The 22,094-nt window shown below is 34.4% G+C and overlaps 1 protein-coding gene across 5 annotated transcripts in view; it reads right to left on the reverse strand.

Moving 5' to 3' along the window:
* LOC136031745 (beta-parvin-like) overlaps positions 1–19,517 on the reverse strand; it is a 75,121-nt gene extending 55,604 nt beyond the window's left edge. Inside the window, exons 1-3 of one of the 5 annotated variants that reach the window (XM_065711467.1) lie at positions 19,450–19,517; positions 11,317–11,556; positions 6,392–6,493 (exon numbers count right to left, since the gene is read on the reverse strand). In XM_065711467.1, the coding sequence (XP_065567539.1) occupies positions 6,392–6,493; positions 11,317–11,556; positions 19,450–19,513 (406 nt within the window). In that variant the 5' untranslated portion in view covers positions 19,514–19,517. Of the gene's footprint in view, positions 1–4,626; positions 4,715–6,391; positions 6,494–11,316; positions 11,557–19,449 lie in introns of those variants that run through there. The other 4 variants (XM_065711468.1, XM_065711470.1, XM_065711469.1 and 1 more) reach the window with 4 other exon arrangements.
* Between the last annotated feature and the right edge of the window lie 2,577 nt (positions 19,518–22,094).

A 22,094-nucleotide genomic window follows, 5' to 3' on the forward strand; every position in this document is an offset into this window, starting at 1 on the left:
CAAATCAGTATACCAACTAAATATTTATTATAATGCAGCTAGCCTACAATGAAGGTTTCCACTGATCTGAAGGTAATGGTCTCCATATAAAAACAGCAATAAACCAATTATTGTCTGATTTTATAGTTCTGGATTCTTAAGTGTGTACTGGCTAACAGAAAAGTACATAACATTTTACTATTAGAACTAAATGAAATAATAATTATCACTCCTGAATTGATGGCAAATTGCAATTTTTTCTCACAAGACAGTTTTCTATAAAACATGCTTATAGACTTTTGGTAACAAGGCTATGGGGTAATTGTTTAGTTGTGTCACAAGCTGTCTAAAATGGAAACTATGCTACAAAGCAACATAGTTTCCATATTATAGCACTTAGAAATGCTAATTCTAGAAGCATATCCATTTCTCGTTGACCCTCATCCTCCATAGGGCAAACTAAAAATGCATAAAGTGGGCAGGGTTTTGAAGCTAAGGGAAAAGTTGGGGTTGTACAATATGGATGAAATTACATTTCAAATACTAATTCCAGTTATCACTGGTAATTTCTGTATAGTAGGAAGTTGAAAGATAAGTAAAAAACTCATGCATCCATTAATGTTAATATCCAAGATCATCCACTTTCACTTTTGAGTTTAAACTAGCCAGCTGTATCTGAACTAAACAAACATCCAATTTTGCTTACAAATAACATGACCTATAGAGCAAAGTGTATTAGTCCACAAGCCCTGTGGGCAGCAGGGCAAGATCTGTATTCTAATTGGTTAAATTGTTAGTTGATTAGAATTGGTTGAAATGAAATTTTCACATATAAGTGAAAATCCATTTTCCATTGTAAAAGTTTTCACTTATATCTGAAAATTTTCAGATATAAGTGAAAATTTTCTCTTATAAGTGAAGAATATCAGGCAGGGTAGAACCTCAACAGCTTGACTCTACTTTGGCATTGTGGAGTGACATGCATGAGTGAGAGGAAAATTTTCAAGTGTACTACTGTCAACCAGCATGTGTTCCCTGGGGAGACCCTCCAACAAGGTTGACTCTGGTATGGCATTGTAGAGTGAAATGCATGAAAGGTGTAGCATATTTGGGAGATGGTAACAACAGCAATGAAAGGGGTAAAATTAACCTTGACTTGATGCCCACCTAATTGGACTATCTGTCTTGGCTTGTGGATAATATAGCATTAAAAAAATGGATTTATAATGAAATGGTAAGTTTGAGTCCAATGTTTGAAAGTTTGAGACCTATGTTTAAGCCTTTTTTATACCTGTATTCAGGTTGTTTTTAAGAGCTCAAAAAGTGCTTAAATCTGAACTTCTGGTAGAAGTGATTATTATATTTGTAAAGAGCATAAAAAAGGCATCAAATGGTATATTCACTTTATACAAAAGCCAATTATACTGTTTGCTATAAATTTACCAAATACAAACCTTGTTCTACAGCCTGCAGGACTCATGGACTAATATGCTTTGCTCTATTGGTAATGATATCTATAAGTTAAATTGGATGTTTTTTTTGTTCAGATACAGCTGGCTAGTTTAAATTCAAAAGGGAAAGTGAACAATCTTGGATATAATCATTAATGGATGCATGAGTTTTTTTACTTATCTTTTATCTTCCTGTTATACAGAAATTACCACTGATGACTGGAATTAGTATTTAAAATTAAATAAAAAAAACAAGTTTTTTTAACTGAAAGTAAGGAGCGACATTAAAACTTAAAATGCACAGAAACTACTTCGTATATGAAAGAGGCTGCTTCCTCATCAACACCCCGCTCTTTACGCTAAAGTTTGACTCTTTCTCTCAATTCTTCTTTTTAAAACAGTAAAAAACTTTAGTGTAAAGAGCAGGGCGTTGATGAGGAAGCAGCCTCTTTCATATACGAAGTAATTTCTGTGCGTTTTAAGTTTTAATGTCGCTCCTTACTTTCAGTTAAAAAAAACTTGTTTTTTTATTTAATTTCTGAACGTTTTTGAATCAATGCATGTTTTGATTTTGGCTCTCCGCAGAGGAATAATCAAAATGAAATTTGCATATTTTTTTTTTTTTTGGCTCAATGGCTTTCTCATAATTTTGATCAAATGATTTTGAGAAAAAAGAGCAGGGGATGAAGCCTAGTTGCCCCCCGATTTTTTGGTTAATTAAAAAGGCAACTAGAACTTTTAATTTTTTTACAAATCTTTTTATTGGTAAAAGATTTACATAACTTATAAATTAGCTTACATAAAAAACTTTTGTATTCTCATGTTTTTATTACATATATGAGGGGATTCGCCCCATCGTCAGTACCTTGCTCTTTACACTAAAGCTTAAATTTTATCCCAATTCATTAAGAATGACCCCCTGAATCACAAAAGCTGTAGAATAAGTAGTTGAAATTACTGAAAATACTTTAGCGTAAAGAGCAAGGTATTAGAAGGAGGTGAGCCCCTCATATGGGTAATAATTTCTGTTTGTTTTAAGTTTTATTGCTGTTCCTTACTTCCAGCTGAAAAAGCTTTTTCACTTTTCTTTTTTAATTGTTTTTTTTAAATAATGCTAGTAAATCCTGCTCTCCCTTCATGGAAATTTTCTTCTCCCATTACAAATTCTTGAAGGAAAGTTCCCCCAGCATATCCCCCTCTTCTCAACCCCTCCCCCAAACCAAAAAAATCCTCCTGAAAACGCCTGTATACTTCCCAATAACCATTACTATATGTAAGCACAGGTCAAAGTTTGTAACTTGTTGCCCCTCCCATGGGGACTGTGGGGGAGTAAGTTGTCCCCAAAGACATAGTTATAAGGTTTCTTGACTACGTTGAATAAAATGGCTATCTCAGAATTTTGATCCATTGACTTTGGGAAAATAATTAGCATGGGAGGGGGCCTAGGTGCCCTCCAATTTTTTTGGTCACTTAAAAAGGGCACTAGAACTTTTCATTTCCATTAGAATGAGCCCTCTTGCAACATTCTAGGACAACTGGGTTGATACGATCACCCCTGGGGAAAAAAAACAAAAACAAAAAAACAAATAAACACGCATCTGTGATCTGCCTTCTGGCAAAAAATGCAAAATTCCACATTTTTGTAGATAGGAGCTCGAAACTTCTACAGTAGGGTTCTCTGATACGCTGAATCTGATGGTGTGATTTTCGTTAAGATTCTATGACTTTTAGGGGGCGTTTCCCCCTATTTTCTAAAATAATGCAAATTTTCTCAGGCTCGTAACTTTTGATGGGTAAGACTAAACTTGATGAAACTTATATATTTAAAACCAGCATTAAAATGCGATTCTTTTGATGTAGCTATTGGTATCAAAATTCCATTTTTTAGAGTTTTGGTTACTATTGAGCCGGGTCGCTCCTTACTACAGTTTGTTACCATGAACTGTTTGATATAGTTTATATAAACCCAACTTTTCCCTTGGCTTCAAAACCCTGCCCACTTTATGCATTTTTAGTTTGTAATGAAATGCATTTTTAATATGCTTTAGACAGCTTGTAATGAAACTAAACATTTACCAGCTATGGATTATTTGGTCAATGTTGGTATTACCTGAACAATTGTTTGGGGTCATGAAACTATTGTTAATAGATGCATTTTGACTTTTTGAACATCTTTTCTCTCTTGCAAAACTACCATAAACTCACTGTTCTCACATTCTAGCCTAAATATTCTTGTATTTACACACATAGAATTGTAATCATTTCCATTGATCAGATATTTGAAATTGTGAATCTATAATAATTTAGAAACAAATTTGGGCTATATATTTGTACTTTAGGGGGGTGGAGGGGTAAAGCATAGCATATTTTAAATACATAAACTAACCATTGCTGTATTTAATATATGCTATGCTTTACCCCCTCTCCTAATGTGCAAATATATAATAACTCCATAATGGTGAGTTTGCAGTAGTTTTGCAAGAGAGAAAAGATGTTCAAAAAGTCAAAATGTATCTACTAACAATAATTTCATGATCCAAAACAACTGTTCAGGCAATACCAGCACTGACCAATTGTTTTAGGCTACCTTTTGGGGTCCTAATTTGGGCTCAAAATGGAATTACCTCCAAAAACTATTACTGGATAATGAAAGAGCATAAGAAGACACATAAAATAATATATTCACTTTTACCTTAGTTAAATTAGCTACATGGAAAACAGCATATTTATAAAATTCCTTGGTTATAAAAAATAATTTAGACTAGACCTATGTAGGCTAGATTGCTTCTATAAGCTAATAAGAAAATATATATAGAAGTCTAGGGTATTATGTACTTTTAACAGCATATTTATCAGAGTTCTTAATTTATAATAAATACTTTAGGCTATGTATTAGCCTAATGAATTTGCAATTTTGTATTAGCTAATAAAATTTTCATGCTGTCCTTCTTTCTTGTCTGTTTTAAAATCATTCTAAATAATATATTTATAGGCTACACATACACACATAGGTCTATGCTATTAGGTTATGTTTAGAAAGTGTCGGTAGGGAAATTGAAAGATGCTCAACTACTGTTAGGCCTACTATATTGATTCCTTAAAAAGGGCCCACAGATTAAAATAATATTAAAAGCACTAATCTGCAGCTTAGGAAAACTACTTTGTATTCCAATCAGGTGGTTATTATTGGAATTACCGTAAAAAGAATTTAGGGTAGATACAAGAATCCAGACCCAGCCTCTTTTTTATTCAAATTCTTCTATAATCTATATACAGCAGTGCCATAATCTACCATTTCGCTGGCATTTTTATAGCCGAAAACCATTCAGTATTCCCTTCCGAAATTTCTTACCAATTTCTACTTACACCTGAAACTAACAGTAACCTTTAACAGGTTAATTTGAAAAGTAAACTTTTTAGGAATAAAGACATTCGGGGCATAAGGTCCTATGGAAAGAGGAAAGCATACGGTCTTCTCCAGACTTACTTTTCACAAGATTTTCGTTTATACTTCCCAGCCGTTTCAACCACACAGAATGTTTATTATTTCCTTTCTGATGGATATTTCACAGAGCCATGAATTATTATTATTATTATTTAAGAATTAATGACGCTTCTTGACTACTAAGGTCCCTACGTTGGCCCTGCAGTGTATTCCTGCAGCGTGATTCGATCTCTGGGTCCCGTATTACCAAGCTAAGGTCAAATTCACTGCGCCACCACAGGACGCCATGAATTATGTCCGGTTTCTATAAATCCGTTTAAAAAATATTGCCTAGACTTCATCTTGGTTTAATAGCTGTTTCATATTACTGTTCTGGAAAGCAAGCTATTCATTTTAAAAATGTGAAATGGTCCGTGATTGATCGCCTAAAAATAATCCGCCAACTAAAATCAAACGTACAGTCTTACGGACGTAGAAAGAACTTACCAATATATGATGCTTACTTGGCTATTAAAAAATTACTGTAATTTTATCTTGTATTAAAGTTTACCCTTAGTTTGCCCCACCTTAGGCTGTTTATTATAAAAATTTGTTGTGTCCCTAAATCTATTTGAATATGCACTAATTCTCTTATTAGATTTTTACTAAAGTTATTTTATTTTGTGTTCTAGGATTGTATTTGTCTCAAGACGATTGAATAAGATCAATGATCATAAGATTATTTTAATCTATAAATGTAAATATAAACTGTAGTATGTTATTTATAATCGGGAAATATTTCTTGTTTCGTATTTGAAAGCAATAAAATAATTTTTGTTGCTGTAAAAAAAAATTATTGAAAAAATATAAGCAGCATTAAATATTGAGGTCGATTCTGCGGGGAAGCTTATGTCAATTAATCAAAATACTGAAATTACATTGTCCGTAGCTTTCAAGAATAGCAAATTAATATTGTTTTTTGTCCTGTAAGAAAAATAATATTCAGAGTTTGAAATTAAAGCAAATGCTACAACTCCACCATTAACAGTATTTTCTGGGCTTCCCACTCCTTTGTTTAACATAGACGTAAATAAATCTTGACTTAATAATTATGCCAATAGAAAAATTTAGTATTGATATGTCAGCATAGTAATAAAGCCTGAAATGAATCTAGTGATGATGATGCTTTGTTTCATAGTTTCCAACCTTTTTATTAGATGTCTTATTTCACATGTAGCACAACCAGATTTTGTAATACGAAATTAAATTTGCAATAAAAGAATCTTCTCTGCGGTGTTAAATCTAGCATTTACAAAATCTTAGTCTTTGGCTTAAATTTTTAATAAGAAATGAAGTGTCTTAGTCAATAAACAACACTGGCTGTTTTAGGCTAGCTTTTGCGTAAAAGGTGTATAATAAGGATTGACTTTATTACGTCAAGACGTTACATCCCTATTTTGTCAATTAAATGTTATGTTACTTTACTTAACAGCTGTAATTGCAAGGAAATTTGAAAGAAGTCTCAAAATTACATTACCGTCACTGACTTTATTAAATTCTTTATTTCCATCTTTTTTATTCTGTCTCAACCACTCCGATATGCTTGTAATGCATTCCTCTGCGTCCTCTTCACCACTCCCTGAAACAGATAAGATACGAACTTGGGTACCAATAATAACGGGTCGAGAACGTAAGCAAATTGAATAGAAAATCGTGCGACAAAACTTATCCACTTCATGAAAGAAAAAGAATAAATATATGTGAAATATTAATTTGTTGATCTTCTTTATATAAATCACCACATGGGATTATTCAGATTCGCTTTCAATATTTTATTATTTTAGGTGATACTGAATGGCTGTAACCTATTCACAGTTTGTCAGATATTTTCCTCTCTAGTTCTATTAGTGAAGCCATAGAGCTATATTTACCTATTTAGATCTTTTCCTGATAAATTTGTACTTTGATATGTTGCCTGGAATTAAAAAAAGACGTAGTGTAGAGTAATATATATATATATATATATATCAAGTAGTATATCAATATATCATATATCAATATATAGTATATATCAATAGTAATATATCACCTCCAACTCACCCCAATGTCACCGGATCTGGTCGGGATTTAGAACAAGAGCTCTGAAGCACAAGTCCTTCTAAATATAAAATTTAATTAAGATCTGATCACCCTCATTTTTTCTGTTTTTTCCAAATTACCTCCCCCCCTCCGGCTCCCCCAAAGAGAGAGGATCCGTAACGGTTATGTCAGCCACGTATCTTGAACCTGTTCTTATTCTTCCCACCAAGTTTCATTCTGATCTCTCCACTCAAAGCCTTTTCCAAGATTCCGGTTTCCCCCGCCCCAACTCAACCAATGACACTGGATCCGGTCGGGACCTAAAATAAGAGATCTGAGTTACAAGGTCCTTCTAAATATGAGATTTTATTAAGGCCCGATCACTCCTTCGTAAGTTAAAAATACCTCATTTTTTCTAATGTTTCAGAATTAACCCTCTCTCCCAACTCCCCCAAAGAGAGCGGATCCACTCCGGTTATGTCAATAGCGTATCTAGGACTTGTGCCTATTTTTACTCAAGTTTCACCCCGATCCCTCCACTCTAAGTGTTTTCCAAGATTTTAGGTTCGTAAATAATGACGAAGACCACACTGCCTTTCCATAATACAACAACAAAAGAGAGAATAATGAGGACTTTTTTCCCCCTCCAACTCCCCCAAATGTCACCAGATCCGGTCGGGATTTAAAATAACTGCTCTGAGACACAAAATCCTTCTAAATATTAAATTTCATCAAGATCCGATCACCCGTTCGTAAGTTAAAAATACCTCATTTTTCTAATATTTCCGAATTAATCGTCCCCTCTACCCCCAGATGATTTAATCAGACAAACAACTATTTTAATTTATTCTGGTCTGGTACCTGATACGCCTGCCAAATTTCATCGTCCTAGCTTATCTGGAAGTGCCTAAACTAGCAAAACCGGAACAGACAGACAGACAGACCGACCGATAGACCGACAGAATTTGCAATCGCTATATGGCACTTGGTTAATACCAAGTGCCATAAAAACTTCATGACATTTAAGTCTATGGTATAAGGAGTAGTCTAATCGTTTATGGAATAGAGACTAGAAAGAACTTACTGGTTTTGTAAGTCTACCTCTCATACTGTAAGTCTTCTGTGGTTAGAAAACATTCTAGTGGATAGTACGCTACGTTTTGGCTGTGTTAACATATGTCTTCCGTGCCGTTAAGATAGGAAAATCTCAAAAAAATAACTTCCTATTATTATTGCTAGTATATAAATGATAACTCATCGATAAGAGAATGGAATTTAAATGTTATGGCCCGGAGGTAAAATCAAACTAGTAAGTGGTTCCTTCAAGTTGAACGGTGAATCTTAAAATAAAATTATCTCGTGTCGGTTTCCTTTAAACTGAAACTCCTATATAAATAATGATGGGCACCATTATGCGCTATTTATCAAAATCGGGAAAGGCTTCCATCAACATTTTCTCTATTCTATGTATTGGTAAAGCTAATCATTATGATTGAAGTTGATTTGTGTCTTAAGGCGAAGGTGATCGAGTTCTGGCGTCACTGATTATTTGGTTTTGAGACAGGGGTCAGCAGTGTGACTCTGTAAGTCAGCTAGGGTTGACCCAGCTTCAAATAGTTACTTGGTGAAACTTAAGGGAAAGCACAGAAAGCGCTGGAAAATTTGCTCCCAGCCACTCATAGCACCTCCGACTGAATGCTGAAAATCATGATATCATTATCTGTGCTACATGGATCATTGGTCAAGAATGTGAATTTTTGTTTTGATTTCGATGAAGCGGGTAAGGATAAGTTCTAATTTTCGTAAGAGAATGAATTGAGCTGAGTGGATTATTTACATTCCAGATACTTCATATAGAGAAATTTGTCTTTCTAAAAATGCTTTATTCATCTTTACTAGTTACCTAATCTTGCAGTTAACGCTATTTGTTTCTTTTGTGAAAATATACCGTTAACTTCTCTGAAAGGAACAATTGTAAAACATATTTATTCTTAGAAAAATCTTTAATAGGAAAATCAGTCAAAGTTTCATGCTCTTTGATAAGCTCCGCTTAAGAAAATCAGTCAGGTGTACAAAATATATATCCTTTATCAATTTTAATTCCCTTTAATTTTATATGCAAAGAACAAAGCACTGGGAGAAGGGGATTGTTTTAGAATGAGGATTTTCGGCGGTTCTTAATCGATTAAGCGTTGCCATTCTGAGTAGAAATTGAAAAACTGAAACGTAAGATCCAACTTAATTTGGGAAATTTAAGGGGATATAGTATCAACTAATAAAGACCTGAAAAACCTTAAAATATATTAGAAGTCTAGTGCATATTTTTAAATCGAAGGAAATAGCCAGATAATTATTAAGGAACAATCTGTGTTGGTATAATTGGCAGCTGTTCTCTTGTAGGTTGTCTTTTTTCATTACAGACCATGTGTCGTGTTTTTTCTTTCTTTTTTTTAATCTTTTCATGTTCGTGAATCATTATAGAACTATAAATAATAAAACCTTCTTGTTCTTACAAGCCATTTTCCCTTCTGGCTATTGGTACTGTTGACTTTTTTCTCGCTAATAATTAAAAAACTTTTTCAACAAAAGAAGTTTTTCAAAGAAAAATAAAGAGCTATATTAAACAAAAGATGAACACAAAATAAAGTCAAATAATCTTTCAAGCATAATGATCACTATCATTAAATAACTGAAACTAAAAAAATATTGGAAATAAATAATTAAGTTGAACTGAAAACGAGCAAAAACTAGCACAAAGAGGGAAAGGGTAATACCTCCTCTGTCTTCTAAACACCAGAGAATAATTTGCCCTTACTAAAAATAATCTTTATTTCGAGGTATGTTTTTTTTTCATTGAACCAAAAAAAAAGAAAAGAAATCTTCATCACAACCAAAATTACCAAAGAAAATAAATGAGTGCGGATTGACATATATGCCAAAATTCAGTCCTGAGAGTGCTAATAATTTTAAATTTATCAAAATTCTGAAAGAGTAAATGATTAAATATATTTGATTTCAGTGAATGTTCAGAGAATGTTCAGACACGTCTTCAAAATGACCCTGAAAGCTTAAACTTAATGCTTTAAGCCATTCCTGAGATATTGCTAGTGTGCCCTTTTTACAACCTTCATGCATAATTATAGTGAGTTTTGACTTAGTTCAACACCAACCGCACCATTTCCTGGAAGTTTTACATTAATGCCCTCAGTATTAGCATTAGCAGCAGTCGTAGTAGTAGCAGTAGAAGGAGCATAGGAGCAGTACAGATGATTGCAGCAGTAGTATTACCAATAGTAGCCATAGTAGTACCCACATAGTGCCTTTTTGGTTGGTTCAACATCCACTCGACATATTCTAATAGTTTCAACTTAATATCCAAAGCTCCTTCTGTAATATAGTATATACACAATTTGGATGATCTGAATGTGCATAGCATGTTTTGATTTAGATCGACATCCACCTCAGCCATCCCTAGGGGTTTCACCTTAATACCATTAGCCTTATTTTGGTAATAGTAGCATTAGTAGGAGTAGTAGTATAGTAGCAGTGCTACTAGACGTAGTAGTAGTGGTAGTAGTAGTAGGGTTCACATAATTGCTTTTTATTAGTTCAGAATTCCCCTCAAAATATCATCAATTTTCAAATTAATACTCCAATCCGTTCCTGAGATAGTGCTGATATGCCCTATTTACAACCGCCATGCACTTAGTATGCTTTGATTTAGTTTAATATTCCTCTCAACATTCCCTGAAGACTTCCCCTTAATGCCCGTAGCCTTTTTGGAAGCCAAAGATAAAATATGTCCCGCCTTTTCCAATAACAACTACCATAAGCATACAAAGTGCAAATTCCATAACGGAAAGCCCTTGCTCTAAGGGTTGTGAGGGGTCCGTCATACCCGGAGCCGTGGTTATTGGACTTTTCAAACATGCTGAACAAAAAATGCATCTTAAATTTGTATTGTATGTCTTTGGGGAAATAAAGAACGAAGGGGGGGGGGGTCTTCCAATCATTTTTGACTGTTAAAAGGGGCTCTAAGATCTTTTATTTCTAATCAAAAGAGCCCCTCTTAAGTTTTTTTTTTTGACAACTCTTTCCATACGAAAGGCCTTGGTGAAAAAAATATATACAAATCACTTTCCTTTTAACTTTAGCAGCACTTTTACGCTACCTTGGATTGTCGATAAAAGGGTCATTTTTACTGTTATTTGCTTATGAAGAAAAGCCACCACACCTATTTGGACGTAGATTTACTAATTTACTCTATTAAACAACTTTTAAGTCAGTAAAAACTAGAGAATTATCTTTTATAAATTGCTTGAGGTTGGAATTAAGTTTAAGGAAAATTGACTGGCCCATGATATGATATAAAAATTTGGTTACCATCTGAGGGAGTTTCTTGAAGATTTTCTGTGAGATTTTGGTGACTCCTTCGAATTGCTGCAAATCTACCAGGGAAGCTAAGTGTGCATAATCCACTAGTCTCTTCTTCACTATTATCAGACGATAGTTTCTGTTGCTCCAGGCTGGAGTATCTTGGAGAATCAAAATCCTCTACTACCACTTGAATGACTGGCTGGATGCAAGGGCGAGTAAATTCATTACTCAGGTGTTTAAGGGCATCTACAACAGAAATTTGAAATTGATATTGATAGCGAAGTTGAAAAGAATTTGGCAATGTTCTGAGACTAACTGGCTATGTATGACACAAGACAAAAAATGAAGAAAGAGATTAAATATTAAGAAACAGACAAAACTAAATGGGGTTAATTATCTAAAGACACAACCAAATTCAAATTGGTTATTATTTTGCTGTTGTAAATGCATTTTGGAATTATTTTGACAAGTGTCAAATGCAATAATAGCTTTAATAACAATTCTTTTAATGTTTTATATTTGAAGGGGTATCCACAGTTTATTGCATTAAAGTTAAAGGTTCAATTTAAAAATAGCTTGTCCACGAAAAGTAAATAGAGAACTTGAAACATAAGGGCAGTGTAAATATGGCTTCCAATTTCCCTATGAAGTGTGAATTCAATGATACTATAATATAAGTAAAAAATGAGGAGATTTTCAAGGGAAATTGGAGATTCAAAAAGAATTTAGCAGAGAGAAGAATCAAACAGAATTTTACATCGTTTTTTTTTAAAGGTATCAGTTTGCATAAAGGAAGAAAACAATCAAAAATGGAGTTTTTAAAGGCCATACTGGCTATACATGACGTATGAAACCAAGAAAAAAAACACGATATAATAAATGAACAATAAAATGAAATAGGTGAGAAAATAAGGATTTTGTCAGCCAGTAGCAAAATAAAAAGAAAAAATCCAAGAAAATATTTTGACAAAGACCTCCACCAAGTCGTCCTCAGTGTTAAAAAAAAGAAGAAAAAAAAAACAATAACAAAACATAACTTTCCGAATTGAACTGTACAAGAGGAGAAGAGTATATTTTCTCCTCTTGTACAATTCACTTCGAAAGGTTAGATTTTGTTGTTGTTTTTTTTTCCTTTTTTTGAGCACTAAGGACGACTTGGCGGGGGTCCTTGTCAAAATATTTGCTTGACTTTCGTCTCCATGAAATGGGTTGTCCCCTCGTCAACACCCCACTCTTTACGCTATAGTTTGACTCTTTGTCACAACTCTATTTTTTAAAACAATAAAAAACTTTATCGTACAGAGCGAGGCGTTGAGGAGGGGACAATCCATTTCATATACGAAATAATTTCTGTTCGTTTTAAGTTTTAATGTCGTTCCTTACTTGCAGTTAGAAAAAACAAACTTTTTTTTATTTAATATTTAACGATAAGGCAATAAGCTATAGATACCCCTTCAAATATAACATATTAAAAGAATTGTTATTAAAGCTATTATTGCATTCGACAATTGCCAAAATAATTGGTTTGAATAATTGAACTTTGATTTTATTTTTCATTTATTATATCCTCTTCTTTCTTGGTTTCATACCATTAATCAAGGAAATATAATCAAGGAAAATGCCGAAGAAAAAGGCCGAAAAGTCAACAAAACCAATTAAAAACAAATAAAAAAAACCTACAGAAAACTAAGATAAATAAAATTTATCCTCAGGATTATTTTTCCTTTTTTAGAAATGTGGTCTGAAACCCCTTTAGCGAACGGGAGACAAAGATAAACTGAATTTTCCCTTTGATTTGTGTTTACTGTGTCACGATTTTCGTTTTTCTCAAAAGAGAAGCCGATACTTTAGTATTCCCCGAAATAAACCTTGATCCGCTTCCCCTATCACATAATAAAACACGTTTTCAACCCCTTATGTCTCAAAGGGTATCCCCAAGAAATGCTATGGTTAAAATGAGAAATCAGGTGACCTTGTTCTCCAAATTATCTAATTGATGGTTTGTTTGTTTGAGTGAATGACTTTTTTTTCTTTTATTTCTTAGTTGTTCGTTAGTATCCACCTAGAGCAGTTCAGAATTGTTTGGATTTAGTGCAAATCGCGGATATTGGCAAATGACTCACTTTATTGTATGTTAGGTTTTGATTTTGATTCTTATAATTTTTGGTCTTTTATTGAATTTCACTTATCTTTAATTTTTTGGAGGTTTTTTAATTGGTTTTGTTGACTTTCCGCGTGTGTTCTTAGATTTTTCCTTGAGCATTTTCCTTGATTATATTATTATTTTCGCGCTGAAGAAGAGAGGCGACTGTTCTCTCGAAATATTCGCTTTCTGCGTTTCTTCAGTATTTTTCTTTTGGTATTTAAAAATCCCATTTTTGATTATTTTCTTTCTTTATGTTATGACAGGCCAATGTGGTTTAAAAAATTATCCTTGGTATTATTTTGCCTCTAGCTCTCAACCCTAGCTCTTTGTGCTAAAGTCTAAATGTTCTTTAGAATATATATCAATCAAATTAAACGGTCCTTGTGTTTTGTCAACTGTGACAAAAGTCAAACTTTTGCATAAAGAACACAAGGGTTGAGCAGGGAGCAGCCCCCCTCATATACAGAATCATGTACGGAATTTCTATTGGTTTTAAGTTTTAACATTACGCCTTAATATCAGATAAAAAGACTTGCTTTTTGTATTTAATCTTTTACCACTTTTTCAAATTATGCCTGGAAATCCCCTCCCCCTCCTGTGTAAGGTTTCCCCTGGAAAATTATTCAAGGAAATTTTCATCCCCATGGCAATTCTCCTCGTGGAAAATCTCTCCATTGCACTTCCTGGCTCAAGGGCCAAGAAACAGAGATCAGCACTTCCGATAGGGACTGTAAAGTCCAGTGCCGTATTCTTTACCTTTTTTTTGACATGAAAAATGGGCAAATTGTGTAACTTACAGCCCTTTCCCAAAGGATTAATAGAGTCATGTCATTTCCAAAGGCATAGCTATTGGATTTTTCAACTATGCTGAACCACATGGTTAGCTAAAAATTTTGATCATATGTCTAGGGAAAAAAGGGGTGTGGTAGGAGTGCTACTTGTCCTCCAATCTTTTTAGTCACTTAAAAAGAGCACAAAATTTTTCACTTCCGATAAATTAAGTCCTCTCCCGATCTCAAACATCAATGCTTTGATACGATTAGCCCTAAAAATAAAAAATAACAACAGGAAAAAAATGCAAATGAACACGTATCAGTGATCTATCTTCTGCCAAAAAATGCAAAATTTCCCTTTTTTACAAATAAGAACTCTAAACCCCAACACTAGAGTTTTTCAATATGCTGAATCATATGATGTGATTTTCAGGAATATGGATTGACTTCTTGGGGGCGTATTCCCCCTTTTTCTTAAATAAGGAAAAAAATTTCAGGCTCGCACCTCTTGATGGGTGACATTAAACTTAATGAACTTGAACTTAATGATAACTTAATGATATTTGAAGTCAGCATAAAATTTAATTCTTTCGATGTATCTATAGTCATAAAAATTTTGTTTTTAAGAGTTTTTCTTAGTACTGAGTCGAATCGCTTCTTAGTTACAGTTCGTTACCATGAACTTTTGTATATTACAGTGTTCAATGAAATATGCCACATCCTCAACTGAGACACTTCGCTCAGCGAACAATCATTCTCTGTTTTGTGACCCAAATTAAGGTAAGGCATTTTGCTTTTCATTCGGAGACTCAAGGATTTTACATTGTTCAAGGCGAAACATGCTATATTAGTTCGTGTCATTTTACTTATCTTTGAAGTAATTTTTCTCGAAACCACGATTTTGAGATAGGGTATTTTATCCTGACGTGGTTGCATATTGGAACGATAATCAAATTTCCGTTTTGTGTTAGTCAGTTCGAAATATTTCCTTCCCTCTATTCCGACAAATAAATTTGATAGAATATATTCCTGTTTTTGTAATTCTTACTTTATATTGTACTAATTTACAAAAAAACTTTTCTAAAATGGAAGTTTTTCTAAGAAAAATGAAGAGCTGTATTAAATCAAAAAACCTGCATAAATTAAGTCAAATGATTATTCAGACTTCACCAAAATAATCACCATAAAAGAATAAATGAGACCCAAAACGCACAGAGATTACATTGTATAATCAAGTCAAACTTAAAAAAAATTAAAATTACCACAAACGGTAGTAAAGATAAAACCCCATAAGCGTCCTTTGCACTAAATTGAAGACAAAAATATTTTAAAATTTCCTCTTTTAAGCATCAATAAATCTGAGATTGCTGAATTTCATTGGGGGTCAATGGGAGGGGGTAGTAAAAGGACGTGAGAGGAGGGCTGGCTACCCTATAATCCCTTTGTGCTGTTTGAAACGGCACTAAAATCTTTAATTTCCAATCGAGCAAGGCTTCTCACAGGTTTCTTTGACAAAACCGTCCATATGAAATGGCCAGGTCAAAAGAAGGAAAAAGACGTGGAAACCATATCACTCTTTACTTAGAAAGCGCTATTATGCTGCCTATGATAAGAATTTCTTGTGTTTTCATTCCCAAATTAAATCTTCAATTAAAATACTGCAATATTTTGCCGAAAGAAAGTTTTTCACCTATTTTTGTGTCAGCGACTTCTTGGTAATCAACAAAATGTCATAGAAAATTGGCACTATTTATTCTGTCTTCGCACAGTGTTAATAGTTTGTTCAGCTATTGCAAAATGATTTACCAGTATTTTCTGTCATGACAAGCAAGTTCATTATTTTCAGGCTACTAAAATTGTCATTGTGTTTTTTTTTTTCATCGGAAAAGTTTCGAGGCTCAGGGGGGATCTAGAGCAAAATCTTGGGTGGGGTTCAATTTCACCAGGGCACCAATAAGAAACATCTTGGGGTTTGGGGGCCCAGTTTGACAAGGGCGTCAACGATTGACCAAATTGATAAGTTTATTTGAAAAAAAGGGTGCAAAAACAAGGAATAGGGAACCATAAAAAATCTTAGGGGGACTAGGGTAAACTAATCATAAAGAGTGACTTGGACCAAAATGAGTGAAGCTATATGTAAGGGATTTGATATGGATCGACACATGAACAGTCTTATTTTTGTAATGGTTCCAATTATGTAAAAATTATTAAGTTGAAAGATCTGAATATATCTTTAATACCTTTAAGAAGATATATCTTGGTAAAAAATTTACGTAACTTCAGGATAAGGCGGGAAATAGTGTAATACGGTGAAAAATGCCATTTGCAAAATACATATTTACCATATGTTCATTTTTTGCTTACATATTTCACCTTTTAATAAGAAACCTTAGAGATGACTGGATACAAATTATTGCAGAAATTATAATTAATTGCGTGATGTGTGGTTGATATACCATGTTTTGTTACGGCACACTAATAGTGAATGTTTGAATTAAAGTTTTTGCTCTCCGTAAAACTAACGAGGGCTAAATTATAAGGAAATTAAGAAAAATAGAAAATATATAGCATACATACGAAAACACCAATAAAAAGATAAGAACAAATATAAAAAACACAACAAACAAACTAAACACAATACAAGAGTGAAAATAAAAGATAAACTAACAGTAAATCATTCTCTAAGCTGCAGCGAGGGGTTCAGAGAAACTGTAAGTGGCAATCAGTTGCCTGTTTTCAGACCAGAGGAGAGTTCCGAAGAACAAGTTAACGAATATAAAATACATAGAACTTGTACTTTTTTGGCAGTACACGTAAAGAAGTTCCAGAAAGGGAAAAAAGCAATGACATTCAACAGCACGAATGAGTTCTAGACTCCGCCTAGCATACGCCTGGCGTATGTTTGCTACAAACAAGAAGTCCAAATACTGTTTTCGACTTTTCACCAAAATGCACAAGCAGGAAGGGGTGTGTTGATTTGATACTGGTACCGATTGAAAGGCCAAAATATTTGATACTTCTAGACGGACAAACATTTTGACCTCCTAGCTGCACCCCTCCTGTCGTGGCCCGAGGTTTGCCGAAAATAAGAATCCCACTCTTAGATGCATCTTTTTCCACATTCAAACTAAGCACACGTAAATTTTCTTCAGTTGACACCAGTGTCAAACTAAGGTTAGAATATCATCAGGAGACTTAGAAAGAAAAAGGTCAAGACCTATAAATATGTAACTTCTCATAACTTTCTCCTCAGCTTTTAAAACACTGTTGCTATATAAGAGGTGTGGTGTTATACTTCCTCGATGGATACCTTTCCACACTCTAATCGAACTTTTCACTGACATAATGAATAGTAGGTAATTTTATAATGACCATGAGCCATGCATACATATTTTTGAATACTTTTGCAACAGATACCTCGGCTTTTTGCAGAATGTAGCAGCTGAGGATGGACACTAGAATCGAAGGTACGAGGAACATCATGTGCCAGAATCAGTACATTATTTCTCTCCATTTTAACAACAATATTGGAAATTATAAAGGGGAAATGTTCATGGCTATACCTCAAAAGTATCGATTGTCCTGGTTAAAGCATGCAGCATTTGTGTTATCAACTCTAGCAGCTAGGCTATAGTAGCTTACCGAATATTGAGGATACGGCTATGGGCCTTCACAAACTAAATTGTTTTTTGTCTTTTCCCTTTTGACAACTAGAGAAATCGAACTAATGTAAAAATTTAGGTGCACCACCGGTATTGAAAATAATTTTGTATAGTAGGTGAAGGTGCATTATTACCTCTTCGATGCTTCTCGAACAATGGCTCGCCTAATGTCTGATACACAGATTACATGTTAACTCATGTTGATCCACTTTTCTTAGCTGGAAATGACACAGTATGAAGAATTCGAAAGAGGTTTCTGCTTTCGTAAAAGCTTTCAAACCTCATAAATATTCTCTCGCAGGACTTTATTATTTTCATCAATTACTATAGCTTCATGCCTTGAAACGAGTTGTTTGGTAGATAACAACGACTAACTCGGGCTTTTCGAGTTGATACTGCTGCATGCTCAGCGCAATGCAAGGTGGGCGAAATCTCAGCACAACAAATATTGACCAGGAGCTCAGAGAACACTGAAATATGAAGAAAGGAACTGCGATAGTAACTAAATACTGTAGTTTAGTTCCTATATTTTTAATTAGTGACATCAAAAAGTGACATCACTAGTGTGAAGCCTTAGTTGCACCAGTTGAGCTTCACCTGTTGCACCAAGTGTGAAATGCTTCATAGTACTCGACTGTTATTTATGAATCTGGTTTGGCCACTTTAGAATTGTCCATAAATGGTCCTTTAACAATCAGAAGTTGAAAGAGGAGCAAGATTTCTATGTCTATAAAGCTGAAGGGGGGGGGGGAGCAACAAAGAAGCTGTGACTTCTGAGCCCAGATTTAAGAAGCTCCAACCTGACAAGGGGTTGGAAAAAGAAACTGACTAAAGGTGGTGCAAAGAAGGTCAAGACGGACTACTATTGTTATTGTAATTTTTACTTTATTTTCCAGATCATCTAGACACTGGAGTAAAATTAGTCAGTATCTAGCAATAGACACTGTTCTCGTTATGGAAAAAGATAGTTCAAATTTAACTGAAGAGCTGCCTTCCCTTCTTTTGTTTTTGCATATTTGCCTAATATCTTTCTGTGTCTCTTCTTGTGTTCTGTGTATTTGTAGTAGTTCACTTTTTTTCCTTTCCTACTCTATTTTTCTCCATTTTCGAAGTGAGTAAAACTATATAATTTTTGGATCCGAGGGAATGTGAGCCAATTACAGAAACCAAATTCCTTAGTCAGATACCAAAGTATTTTTGTCGTCCCACCAAGTTTTAGCGGCGAAGACGTTGAGCAAGCATTAGAGTGCTTTGTTAAAACAGCTACTGTATCATATTTGTCATAGCAAATTATGATCCCTACTCAAACTAACCGAGCGGAGAAATACCACCTATCAGAAAAGAAAATTGTATCTTCCAGGCACGTACGTGAAGAAGAATGGTGTTGGTGCTGACCCGCCACAAGATTTTTTTGGCTATTCACACAACAACCCTCAATTTTCTTTAAATCACCCTTTTTTAGCATTTTCAGAGTTCACATCTTTTTAAGTGTCAGACCTAATCTAAAAAGTGATACTATCAAGGTAAAAACACGATAAAAGCAAAATTTTCTTCTCACCTCCCAGGCTCTTCGCCTCTTTGTTTTTAGAGCGAAATGAAACAACTTGTGGCTTTTGATCCATTTGTCTTACTATCTTTCGTCGGGGATAAACATCCACAAATCGAAAACAAATGATAAACCGCAACTTCCTTAGCTCAGTGGTTTTGTGCTCTTTTAGAAAAAAACTCTCATTCTAAGGCTATGTTTTTCGGGGGACGGGAAAGTTTGTCTGGCAAAAAGGATAAAGCCAAAAAGCTGTGTAAGCTGGCTAATAAATCTGATGAAAAACAACCATTTTCCTATCTATCCTCAAAAATATTTAATAGAAAAGTTCCTGTAAATATCCATCCAAGGAAAATGCTAATAGTACGTTCTTACCGGTACAAATACAGGATATGTATTAGATATACCGTAAATTCATAAAAAAAAACAGGGGCCTACTTGTAAAAAATTAAACTCGTACTCTTAAGAGGTTTCGACCTTAAAAATCATCTCGTGAACCTCAACGTCGGCAGACCGTCTCAAAGACAGAGGGTCCATTAGCTTTTTCTCCCAGAAGACTAGTTATCATTGAAAGCTATTCATAATTCGTGACTTGACTATTAAATTTGATTAATAAGACAGTGATTTGGTATCTCTCATGTGTCAGCAAGGCTTTAAATCAAAGTAGATAACACCACAGGGAACTCCCACAGCCACAAAATTGATTCCATGACATTCCCTTAGAGCTGATTTTTGCCATTTTGCTTGCAGCTATACTAAAACATTTTTGAAGATTGCCGTCTCCTAATGAGCTTTAAAATAAAAATTCTGCTCTGTTTAATCAAAAATAGAAAATTTCCATTTTCTATTGACATAAGTTTCATTAAAACTAAGTTTCTCTATCTGTTGCATAGAACGAGAGATGCTAAGTGGTTTTAATGAGCTTTCAGGTAAATACTTGGATGGACATAGCGCCTTTAGTTCACTGCCCCCATGAACAGTCTCTGGAAATTCCACTGTAACAAGCCAAGTAATTCCAGGATATCTTGTACACGATCTTCTTATTCCCTAGCCGTTCCTGAGATATTAGTGATGCGTCCTTCTGACAACCAGCAGGCATATATTGCCTCTTGATTTAGTTTTATAGTCTTTCCGTAAACTTTTCTAAGCTTTTCCTAAACTTTCCATGAAAGTTTCCACTTTGTACCTTATTACAATCCTAAGATAACCTGCCTCCGTCATCTTGACGACCTGGATACACTTAAACGATTTTGATTTAGTTTAATAGTAGCAGTGGTAGCAATGGCGAAATGAGTAGCAAAAGTGTCAGTGAAATTAGTAGTCCTGAGGTTTTGCTTATATACCCTAAGGTGCTGCTGGACTATTGCTGCTACGCCCCTATAATAGCCCGAAGGTATATAGTGAGTTTTAATTCAGTTTAATAGCCCATTCGAAATACCCAGAAAGCTTCAACTCAATTCTTAAAGCCATTTCTGAGATTTTGATTACGCAGCCCTTTGATAGCCTACATGCACATAGTTTGTCTTGATGTAGTTCAACACCGTCCTCACCGCTCTCTGGAAGTTTCACCTTGATACTTTTAGCCTTTGTGATATTAGTACTAGTAGCAACAGCAGTAGTAGCACTGATAGTGGCAGTAATAGAGGTATGCAAATAGTGCCTGTATTGAACTAATAAGCTCAATACCCCAACGGGGTATAAGCTCAACATCCGTCATACCTCTTAATATTCCCTGAGAGTTATAAACTTGATAAATTAGCGGCTCTTGAGATACTTCACATACACCCTTTTGACTACCAAGATAAGATAATATTTATTTAAAAAAATCTATCACAAGCTCTACTAGAGCCAAACTCGTTTCATATGTCAGGTGAAATAAATCAAAACAACAGATACAGCAAGACAAAAGTTAAAAATCAAACAGTTCGTGGTAACGAACTGTAGCAAGGAGCGACCCGGCTCAATAGAAACCAAAACTCTAAAAAATGGAATTTTGATACCAATAGTTACATCAAAAGAATTGCATTTTAATGCTGATTTTAAATATATAAGTTTCATCAAGTTCAGCTTTACCCATCAAAAGTTACGAGCCTGAGAAAAGTTGCCTTATTTTAGAAAATAGAGGGAAACACTCCCTGGAAGTCATAGAATCTTAACGAAAATCACACTATCGCATTCAGTGTACCGGAGAACCCCACTGTAGAAGTTTCAAGCTCCTATCTACAAAAATGTTGATATTTCGTATTTTTTGCCAGAAGACCGATCAAGGGTGCGTGTTTATTTGTTTGTTTTTTTTCGCCTTTTTCTTTTTGTTCTTTTTCCCAAGGGTGATCGTATCAAACCAGTGATACTAGAATGTTGCAAGAGGGCTTATTCTAACGGGAATTAAAAGTTCTAGTATCCTTTTTAAGTGATAAAAAAAAATTGGAGGACACCTAGGCCCCCTCCCACGCTCATTTCCCCCCAAATTCATTAGATCAAAATTTTGAGATAGCCATTTTATTCACCATAGTCGAAAAACCTAATTACTATGTCTTTGGGGAAGACTTACTCCCCCACAGACCCCGTGGAAGGGCCTACAAGTTACAAACTTTGACCAGTGTTTATATATAGTAATGGTTATTGGTAAGTGTAGAGACGTTTTCAGGGGTATTTTTTGG

Source organism: Artemia franciscana, chromosome 10 (assembly GCF_032884065.1).
Source record: "Artemia franciscana chromosome 10, ASM3288406v1, whole genome shotgun sequence".
In the NCBI taxonomy this organism is placed as follows: domain Eukaryota; kingdom Metazoa; phylum Arthropoda; class Branchiopoda; order Anostraca; family Artemiidae; genus Artemia; species Artemia franciscana.